The sequence below is a fragment of the Ylistrum balloti genome, unplaced genomic scaffold (assembly GCF_031769215.1).
Source record: "Ylistrum balloti isolate Yb309-2 unplaced genomic scaffold, AGI_CSIRO_Ybal_v1 Utg369640, whole genome shotgun sequence".
NCBI classification, from domain to species: Eukaryota; Metazoa; Mollusca; class Bivalvia; order Pectinida; family Pectinidae; genus Ylistrum; species Ylistrum balloti.
The window spans coordinates 2,645,749-2,657,471 of record NW_026781901.1 but is presented as its reverse complement, the minus strand read 5'-3'; the positions used below and the strand labels follow the sequence as shown (position 1 = coordinate 2,657,471).

At 36.5% G+C, this 11,723-nt stretch overlaps 1 protein-coding gene across 2 annotated transcripts; it reads right to left on the bottom strand.

Annotated features, from left to right (window-relative positions):
• Window positions 1-209: 209 nt before the first annotated feature.
• Window positions 210-11,491, bottom strand: LOC132553952 (activating signal cointegrator 1-like). 2 transcript variants are annotated; one of them, XM_060218250.1, is made up of 11 exons: window positions 11,415-11,491; window positions 10,000-10,144; window positions 9,345-9,491; window positions 8,267-8,369; window positions 7,461-7,761; window positions 6,870-7,209; window positions 5,976-6,151; window positions 5,613-5,734; window positions 3,744-3,841; window positions 2,266-2,362; window positions 210-424 (listed from the first exon to the last, which is right to left on the bottom strand). In XM_060218250.1, the coding sequence occupies exons 1-11, from the start codon at window positions 11,489-11,491 to the stop codon at window positions 375-377; spliced, it is 1,656 nt and encodes a 551-aa protein (XP_060074233.1). In that variant the 3' UTR covers window positions 210-374. The 2 variants fall into 2 exon arrangements, with proteins under 2 accessions (XP_060074233.1, XP_060074241.1); XM_060218258.1 differs by having other exon boundaries at window positions 11,411-11,475.
• Window positions 11,492-11,723: the final 232 nt, after the last annotated feature.

Below are 11,723 nucleotides of genomic sequence, written 5' to 3'. Positions count from 1 at the left end.
TGCAACACATTGATATGTCTGATCTTAATGGTAATTAATTTAGAAATATTATCAGCCAAGTATCATGACCTTGGGCCATGCTTATTAAAATGATTAGTTGAAAATTTCAACATCTTTAAATCCCTCTGAACTTAAAAGTGGGCCAAGGTCATTATATTTGAACCATTTGATAATTTTTTCATCCAAGAAAAACAAAAACACAAAACAAAAAGGTTTAGAGGTATTTTTTATTGCAGCAAGTAAGTTTCTGGGCATATGTTAAATGTACCCGATACCCCGCATTGCTATAAATATTTTCTCTCTCACTTTCATTCTAAGTTCCTATCTTATCACAGTAAGCACTGTCCAACCCCATCCTAAGACCTCTGGACTGGTCATCTTAAGCCTTTCTTAGCTGCTTGATGTATATGGGATTCTAGTTTATCTGTAATAGAGAGAAAAACACTTGTTTCAATTCTGGCTTTATAACACGAGATCCCTTAAAACAGACAAATGGCAAATTCTACTTCATACAGTCATTTATAAACCTCTAGTGTATCTGAAATATAGTGTAAAACATCCACCAGTATAGTGAATTAATACTCCCTCACCTTAGAAACAAAAATTTCTAAACTGGTGTGGGAAATTTTGGGAGATTTATCTCCCTTAAGCAACTATATGACATGTTAATTAATCTCTGTTGTTTTAATACACAAGTGTATATTTTGTTAATTGTTTGGAGAGCTGGACCAGTATTCTTGATTAACAACATAAAGAAGAATCTGGGATGTTATTTTGCTTTCTTATGAGCCTAAAAAAACCTTTTAGGTCCTGTAGTGTAATAACATCTGAAAGTTGTCCTGGTAACTGCCTGAAATGTTACATTTGAAATGTTGCCTAACAGTTTTTCCACTTAAACAAAAGCAGCCTAGGTGTTTCCATATAAAAAATACTAGGATGGAAATATGAATAGCTTACCAGCTGAGGAATAAAGTTAACTAATCATAAAATGGTTACTGCACACTGTAACATACCAAAAGCATTTAACATCTTATAATGGGAAATCTATTTTGCTGAATAAACAGAGAAAAATAATGATATGTCATTGTATCTAAGGAAGTGTACAGGCATCCAAGGTTATTAAAGGCCTGTGACCTGTCAAACTTGTTATCATTACTTCAGTGACGGCGCAACCGGTTATCATTACTTCAGTGACGGCGCAACCGGTTATCATTACTTCAGTGACGGCGCAACCGGTTATCATTACTTCAGTGACGGCGCAACCGGTTATCATTACTTCAGTGACGGCACAACCGGTTATCATTACTTCAGTGACGGCACAACCGGTTATCATTACTTCAGTGACGGCGCAATGCATACATAGGTATATTGCACGAACACATTTACTCACTCCCACTCTAACAAGTGACTAAATAACCCTGACATGGATGTTAAACACATTTCTATGACAAACAGATACAATATTAGCCAAAATGCAGCAATACACATTCATTTACGTTACAATTTAAACACCTTGAGCAATGTGTTTTGGAGGAAAAAACACAAAAAATATCAACAAATGAATAACTACAGCAAACCCTACCTTGATTTTTATGATTACAGCCATAAATTCCTGTGTAATAAGTTTACTATTTCCAGTTAGGCATTTTCTTCAGAAAAAGTAAAATTTCATACAATCTATGGCATGTCACTATTTTGCACTGGTTTTACTTGTCAAGCATTTACACGATCAAGATTGAGAAAATAGAAACAAATAATCGTCATATGCTATACAGCATTTTCCAAGTGCTGCAGTATCACTGTAAAATGGACGTGTCTAGAGTTAGTGCACATGTTTTGAGATATATACGATGGACTGCAAGGAGTTAGCTATGCTTTCAGTTTTATTATATTTTTTTAATATATTTTTGAATAGCTGAGAAGTACTGAACAACATCAGGCGACTTCAAAATCCTCAAGTGAGTGCACTCTTCTTGGGTCGCATGTCTGTATAATCATATAATACGCAAGCAAGTCTCACTTTGGGCGGTCAATGTTGCAATGATAACTGGTTTGACACGTTGTAAGCCTTTTATACCCTGGGATGCTGTACTTGTTGCCAAGCAAGGCATGGACTAAAATGTTGACAGTTTCCTTAGGTACACTGACCGGAAGATATTGTTCTCATAGAGGAAGTTTTTTTTTTTAATCTCAAGGTGAAGTCTTTTTAACTTGCATTGTCTGATTTAAAGGAAATTTCTGAAAACTGTTAATTAATCAACTTACAGATTTTGTGTTTTCCCTTGATAGGAAACTTGACCACCAGTTGTTGTGGAACCTCACAGATAAAAACATATGGAGAGGCTGACTCTCCGTCTGGAAACTGTAATGTAACGTAAGCAGAAAGATATAACAGAACAACATTGCAAGTATAAATGAAGTATATAACAGTATAAAAACAGTCATAGAAAAACAACACACAGGGACACACAGAGAGGCCTCATATAGGGACTCAGGAAAGCCTCACACAGATAGAAAGGCCTCATTCAGGGACTCATAGAAAGGCCTCATTCGGGGACTCATAGAAAGGCCTCATTCGGGGACTCATAGAAAGGCCTCATTCGGGGACTCATAGAAAGGCCTCTCACAGGGACCAATAGAAAGGCCTAATACAGGGATTCAGAAAAGCCTCTCACAGGGACCCATAGAAAGGCCTCATTCAGGGACTCATAAAAAAGCCTCACATAGGAAAGCATAGAATGGTTTCCCACAGAGACCCAGACAATGCTTACACAGTGACACATAAAAAGTTTTATTAAGGAATATACAGAAAAATCTCACACTGAAACCAGTAGACTGGGCTCATACAGGGACCCATTGAAAGGCCTTACTTAAAAACCCATCGGCAAGACCTAAACAGGGACCCATACAAATGCCTCATACAGGGACCCCATTGAATGGCCTTACTTAAAAACCCATCGGAAAGACCTAAACAGGGACCCATACAAATGCCTCATACAGGGACCCCATTGAATGGCCTTACTTAAGGACCTGTTTGAAAAGACTCACACTGGGACCCATACAAATGCCTCAGACAGGGACCCCATTGAATGGCCTTACTTAAGGACCTGTTTGAAAAGACTCACACTGGGACCCATACAAATGCCTCATACAGGGACCCCATTGAATGGCCTTACTTAAGGACCTGTTTGAAAAGACTCACACTGGGATCCATACAAATGCCTCATACAGGGACCCCATTGAATGGCCTTACTTAAGGACCTGTTTGAAAAGACTCACACTGGGACCCATACAAATGCCTCATACAGGGACCCAATTGAATGGCCTTACTTAAGGACCTGTTTGAAAAGACTCACATTTGGACCCATACAAATACCTCATACAGGGACCCCATTGAATGGCCTTACTTAAGGACCTGTTTAAAAAGACTCACACTGGGACCCAACAAATGCCTCATACAGGGACCTGTTGAATTGACTAACTTACCCATTAGATAAACCTCAACAGGGACCCAAAGAAATTATCTCTGCATGTGATCAATAATACCTACTGAAATATCAATATGCATTTGTGAGGTTCTAGTTATGAAATTAGACAAAATTTTTGCTTAAATGCAATGTCATTAATACATGAATCAAACTCAGTTGATTTTCCCTAATGTGGTGTTTTCATGTTTTATCTAAGTTGTAATTAACTAATATTTTACTGGAGAATCTAATTCACTTGTATAAAGTATTGTTTACCTTTTCTCTGTACTGGTCTTGAGCCAGACAGTCAACCACATCCACACATCCTAGTAGGCATCCAACCGGGTAATGACTGGGAAATTCCAATCGTGGGTCTGAAACAAAACAGTAATTAATGGCAGGCACACTGTAGGGTAATGACTGGGTAATTCTAATCTTAGGTCTGAAACAAAACAGTAATTAATGGCAGGCACACTGTAGGGTAATGACTGGGAAATTCTAATCTTAGGTCTGAAACAAAACAGTAATTAATGGCAGGCACACTGTCGGGTAATGACTGTGTAATTCTAATCGTGGGTCTGAAACAAAGCAGTAATTAATGGCAGGCACACTGTAGGGTAATGACTGGGTAATTCTAATCTTAGGTCTGAAACAAAACAGTAATTAATGGCAGGCACACTGTAGGGTAATGACTGGGTAACTCTCAATGTGGGTCAAAGACAGATAGAACAATGTGTTTACTAAGAGGCACTCCACAGGGTAATGATTGGGAAACTCTAAGCATGGGAATGAAACCAACAGTATCTAGGCAGAGGCACCCTGAAGGGTAATGACTGGCAAACTCTTGCCATGGGACCGAAATAAAGGTCATTTCTAATTTGAAAATTGTTAGAAATATAACTGGATCCTGTGATAATTAGTATATGTTTATATATATTTCATACCTCTGAGAGTAGCGAGTGGTGTGTCCTAGACATTAATGTATATGGGTAGTCTATATTGACTTCAACATATCACAATACTAGAAAGTTCCCTGAATATATATATATAATTCTCTACAAAACAATAGAAAATAAGAATGCAGTGTTTTAAATGATTCAATGTGAAGACAAAAAGAGGCACTTTGTTAACAGAACACTCTTACAAGTGTAGGTAGGTATATAAGTATTTTGCATGTACCTGATCAATTTACATGTTTATGACTTATATAAATCCTAGGGACTGAGACAATCACAGCCTGGTAACAATGTACCAAGACAATCTTAGGGACTGAGACAATCACAGCCTGGTAACAAAGTACCAAGACAATCTTAGGGACTGAGACAATCACAGCCTGGTAACAAAGTACCCAGACAATCTTAGGGACTGAGACAATCACAGACTGGTAACAATGTACCAAGACAATCTTAGGGACTGAGACAATCACAGTCTGGTAACAATGTACAGAGACAATCTTAGGGACTGAGACAATCACAGCCTGGTAACAATGTACCAAGACAATCTTAGGGACTGAGACAATCACAGCCTGGTAACAATGTACCAAGACAATCTTAGGGACTGAGACAATCACAGCCTGGTAACAATGTACCAAGACAATCTTAGGGACTGAGACAATCACAGCCTGGTAACAATGTACCAAGACAATCTTAGGGACTGAGACAATCACAGCCTGGTAACAATGTACCAAGACAATCTTAGGGACTGAGACAATCACAAACTGGTAACATTGTACCCAGACAATCTTAGGGACTGAGACAATCACAGACTGGTAACAATGTACCAAGACAATCCTAGGGACTGAGACTATCACAAACTGGTAACATTGTACCCAGACAATCTTAGGGACTGAGACAATCACAGACTGGTAACAATGTACCAAGACAATCTTAGGGACTGAGACAATCACAGCCTGGTACCAATGTACCCAGACAATCTTAGGGACTGAGACAATCACATCCTTGTGACAATGTACCCAGACAATCCCAAGTCTTGTTATGAAGGACTACGACAATCCCAGTCTTATTCTGATTGATAAAGACAATCCTTATCTTGTGACAGTGGACTTTGGCAATCTTAGTTTTGCTATGACAGATAAAAGGATCCTTGTGCGGTAACAATATACTGAGATAATGGAAGAACACTCACTCTTTAGTAAATAGCGGTAGGTCTGTTCCATATCTGCAGTTTCCTCGGGGGAGGGGGTTTTCGCAGTCGCTGCTATCCATAGTCTCCCTCTGTGTGCAGTGTACCATGTCCTTCCTTCATGCCTTCAGAAAATCATTAGAATATGAATATGTAAAACAGGATTATTTCTAAAATCCACTAGAAATGATGGGGAAACTTTCACATCAAGTTTAATAGACACTTTTCCATAATGTCTAAAATTCCAATTGAGTGATGATTAGAATCCATTTTACCCTAAGTACTCAAGATTTCATTCCACTCGATAAATGACAAATAATGAGGTTCACTGGGATGATCATATTGATCATAATCATACAGACTTACATTTTGATGCCACAGACAAGAAGAGATGCCCAGGGTTGGTGCATACTCATACACATCCCCTCATCAGACATTTCTTGAAGCTCACGATCCTGCAGTCGTAGACCTGTCTTCTTCTTCGATTCATCTGACCAGACTTTGTTACCAGATCTCTGATCACTGGATAAGGTACTGACAAACTGAAAAAGAAAACACTTATCCATAACCCAGTGCAAGCAGTTGTGCTAAATCTATACAATGATTATTCTATTTATCACAAATTTTCACAATTCAATGTCAACTACCACTCTCTGACATGTGTGCTCAATTATCATTTATTTGTTAATATGTAGTTTCAAATCTAAGACAAAGCTGATCAAATTATTTAACATAAAGTAAGTATTTCAGACGACATATATGAAACACTTTAATGACTGATAAATAAATATTGGACACAAAATTTCAACAAAAGATCATGACTCTGTAATTGAAGGGTTGCAGGCCCTGATATTGGTACACTACACATCCTCTTAGTATCACAAATGTATACACCAAGTTTCATGATCCTCGCTTGACTTTGAATAAATTTATGCTCTGGATATGAAAAGACAAAAGAACAAAGTAGCAACTAAATGCTCCCCAAAACAGTTTTTAGGGAGCATAAAAGTATGTCTTACATGAAACCATTCATTTAAAAGCTGTCACAAATATGAAGGATTCTGTTTGATATATTGAGATACTGTATTTTTATGGGGATATTTCTGCTATACCAAACATCAATGGGATGTATTCAAGCTGGACAAAATAGAAAACTACCACTTCACTTTTAACTACTGTTTGACAGTCTTGTGAGAATTAAACCTGTCAAAACAATCAGCTATATGATATGAAAGGAACACATACTAATGTCAACTGTACCTGTGGTGATTGCACATTGATTAGGGGATTGACTAAATCACTGAAGTCTGCTTCCTCCATTTTGAAACTTTCAGACTTTGGTTTAACTCCATAGTGAACTTGCTGAACTACTGCATCATTCATATCATACATTTGTTTACCAGCTTCATGTTCAGCTTCCAACACACGACGACCTGCAAAGTCTAATGTCACTTTCATGTCCCTTCGTGAAGCAAAACGTTCTGCACGTAATTCCTCATTGCGTTTTCGTAGTGCCTCTCGCTGTTTTTTACTTAGCCACTGGTTAGAATCGGTGGAAAAATAATCCGACTCATCATCAATAACCTTAGTCCGCTGTACACTGAAAAGTAAAGGCACAAGCTGTACTTCTTATTACAGATGTGGGTTTAGTTAATTCTGTTTCATCTACTTTATTTCTTATCTATTTATATGTACCTTGTATCCTCTGATGTCTATTTATAGATTATAGAGGAGAATTTGCTTTATCCTATTTCATCTCTTGTATATTTTTTTCAGTAAAAGTACAACATCTTTACCAGGTTACTTCTTGTCAGTATTTATACTATTTTTCACCATGACCCACTACTGTACCTGGTCTTGTCATAGTCCAACAACTTGTTTTTATGTTGTATGGCCTTCTCAAGCCCAGCATTGACCCGACTGTTCTGGTGAGGTAATGTCTTCTCTCCTGCATCCTTCATCAGTCTTTGACGAAGCTGTTCACTCTTACGTGAACCCCGCGATAACACTTCCTGTTCTTCCTGTGTACATACCAGATTACCACAGTGAAAACAAGGTCCCGAGCCCTCCTGGTCACAAACTACACGCCCACACTGGAGACAGTTGTTCACTAACTTGTGTTTTGCAGCCTGGCACTCACAGCTGTGTCGACCTATTTCAAAAAATAAATTAATTCAAAATTCGGTTTAAATGACTATTGCTTCAAATCTTTAACACAAGTAATATGAATAATGTGATCAGCACTAAAACAGAATTTATTACATGATAAAAACAAGCATATCTTTATCTATTTTCATTAAAATATTTAGGTGAATACCTTAATTATTTCAATAATCTTGGTTCTAGATATTTACATTTCATGCCTTCCCTTTATACACTAAACAAACATACATGTAAACCAGATAATTTTTTTATCAGAACCATACAAGTGGTTGTCAGAGTTCAAATGTTTTCCTGTTAAAGCTTTTTGCTAAGTTTTTTGTAACTCCCTCATTACTCGCAAAAGCTTCTTACAGTAGGAGTGCTTCTACCTACTGAATAATTTGTAAGCGTTTTCTGAAATTTTGACTTTTTCAAAGTTATATATTCAAGAACAGATTTAACAGGAAAAGATGGCAGCTGAAAGTCTTGATGTTATCTTTAAACATTCTGTATACCTGGCAGCTGAAGCACAGATTTCTCCTGTCCCTCCTGGCTGTACAGGGGAACAAACTTGGTCTTTTTCTTTGGGTCCACTACATTGGTAAGAGGGGTGTTGTCCTACATAGAGAACAATTTGCAATTAACACATTAAAAATATCTAAAACCTGTTACCAGTGAAGTGTCTTTGCTTTCTGTAAAAATGTTTTCAGTATGATAGATGGGAGATAACTCTAACTTTTTTATCTGAAAAAAATGTAATAATTTATCTTATAGGTCATGAACATAATTTTTGTAACTCAAAACGTACTGTACATGGCGATATTCCTCTTAACTTTACAATCCAAATGTAAGCTTTTCGAGAAGCAATTTTTTGTAAGTAGTAAAGGTGACCTGACATTCATACTTGGCCTCTGTGCTGGTCATTCAATTCACAACATTGAGAAAGACCCAGTAAGGTACTCAATTCTCAGTGGTGTTGTAACATCACTGATGTTAAACAAAGCTCTCTTCAGCAGATTTGGTAATGTCATTGATGGCTTACAAAATCATTTGATCTCTTTTGTAGGATAGGCGTTGCTACTGATGGCTAACAAACTATTAGATCTCTTTTGTAGGATAGGTGTTGCTACTGATGGCTAACAAACTATTAGATCTCTTTTGTAGGTTTGGCGTTGCTACTGATGGCTAACAAACTATTAGATCTCTTTTGTAGGTTTGGCGTTGCTACTGATGGCTAACAAACTATTAGACCTCTTTTGTAGGTTTGGCGTTGCTACTGATGGCTAACAAACTATTAGATCTCTTTTGTAGGTTTGGCATTGCCATTGATGGCTTACAAAACTATTAGATCTCTTTTGTAGGTTTGGCGTTGCCATTGATGGCTTACAAAACTATTAGATCTCTTTTGTAGGTTTGGCGTTGCTACTGATGGCTATCAAACCTTTAGGCTTTGTTTTGTGTATTTAGTGTCACAACTGATGGCTAACAAATCTGTAAGCTCTCATACATAAGTTTTCTATTGTGATTGCTGATAAAACAAATCTGTAAGCTTTGTTTTATGTGTTTGATGTTGCAATTGATAATTAAACAAACCTGTATGCTTTGTTTTGTGTATTTAGTGTTGCCATTGACGACCTGTTTACTAATGGAAGGTTTGCTGCTCTTGTCATTGGCCTTCTGTTTGCCTGTCCCACCTCTGCCACCAAAGTAGATATCATCGTCTGTTGATTTACGGTACACCTGAAGTTTAACATTGTAGATATAATTAACTTGTCAAAATATTGACATGTCAAGTAGTTTAAGATATGTAAAAAGTAATCAACTTCAAATTGAGTGAATTCAGTGATTTTCCTGATCCACAAGGAAGGAAAACAAATGTTATCCATTACAGTGAGCAGGCAAAATAGCCACCAAGCAGGAAAAGAATCTGTTCAATGTTTGATGTAAACTTCTCCTTCAAAATAAAACAATCATACTCAATAAAGTAACAGAGAAAGGTAACCTTGCAAAAACTGATAAGTAGTTATGATTTTATTCACGTAAAAGCCTGTTAGTGAATAGATTTGAATTAAATCAGGATACTCTTTGGCCTTGAAACTGAAAATTTAAACTTAAAAAAAAACAACTGCATAAATAAAAACCCATTACTGACATGAAACACCAACAATTTTATATTGGAAATAATCATAAATAACATTATCATCCATAGACAAATTAACAAGATTTTAAGAACACTAATTCAAACAACCTGTATGTCCTCTGGTACAGACACTGTCGCTCGCCACCTAATCAGCAACTCTTTGATAAAAGCTAGTACTTTAGGATTGCTATTGCCAAGCAACTCATGCATATACTCCTCTAAATCTTCTGCAGTTTGAATACTTAGTATGTACCTGAAAATAACAAAAAAGAATGTTGCTTCCTGAAAAGTACACTTTTATTATTATAGCACCAGAAGCAAAACACTTGGATATAGTTAACTATGAGTCTGTAAATGTATAATATTGAAAATTAGAAGACAATCAGGTCATTCTGCATATAAAAAAGTGTCTGTACATTACACCACTTAAACAAGTTACTAACTATTAATTCATTAATCTAGATGTTCCATCTTTGTTCATTATAAAGTTCAAAGTTGTAGTAATGGGGAGAAGCTTGTGTGCCAACAGAAGAAATTAGGGGTAAAAATCCAATGAAAAATAACAGAATAATGCAGCTATGCATCAAGCAATTAAAACTGTGCCTATTTTGAATCAACTTACCTTTGCTTTTACGTAGTGCCTATTTCATATCAAAATATATGTAGAAAATGGCCTATTTGTATTATATATATTCACATATTACCTATTTGCATTGTATATATATTCACACTATAAGACATGGTGATTAACTCAAACTGGATTTCTTGCTAACCAAACAAAATATTGTCTCAACATCGGATCCGTAATGTTTTGTGTGAGCCATTTTGTTAAGCTGTATCACAAGGCAAGTCAACTATTGACCTGCGTGACCTGACAGATGAAAAAATAACTTTATTTAAATAGTTTGTGTTATAACGAAGAACACTACCAAGTATGACTCACTTGAGGGAAAAGGACCAAACTATTAATATCCGATCTCACTGGTGATATTTGGTTTGTGTTATGACTGAAACTTACATTGAGTGTTTTTATATTTTTTTTATTTCATCGCCCTGCATACCTTTCACTGGTCAGTCTTTCACATAAATCAATTCAATTCATTTTGTGTATTTATTTAGTTTCAATTCTTCGATGTAACGTAGCTAACGAGATAAGATTATTAAGGGACCCGAAACAAATAATATAATTCGCCAATTGTAGTTATAATGTGTAAATATGTATAGATCTGTTATATACCAGGGACGTGGATATACATATCTAACCTTAATCGAAACTTTATGGTCTGCATAATCTTTATAAATCATATGTACCTCCATCTTATAAGAAGTTTCATTTTGAGATTCTGGACATATCTTTTCCCAAGCATAGTAAAAAAATCTGCAAGATTGCACAACCAGCTGGCCACGAGACCGCAATGGGATAACGCAACCTCCCTAAATACAAGTTTACGCGCGAAATTGAAATACGAACGTCATTTTCCGAAAAGTCGTAACATTAAATAAATACAATAAATCATACAAACTTAGCGTTATCCTCTGAAGCTGGCAATCCAAGCTTTTCCAGTTCCACACACATCCACTCTTCTACCGAAGTCGACATGTTTCCTCCGGAACCACTCGGACCTCTCTTACTTCTACAAAGTTTTGGGTGAAATATATTAAATTTCCGAACAGTAAGGCCAACAGCAGACGATATATTGATGGTAACTGTAAGCTTAACGGTTATACCGGAGACATGACAGAAATGATGTGACATCTATTACAAAGGCATGCGATTTTGATAACAAAACCTTTAAAGACGCTTAAGCCAGTGGTAATGGGAAATTATTATT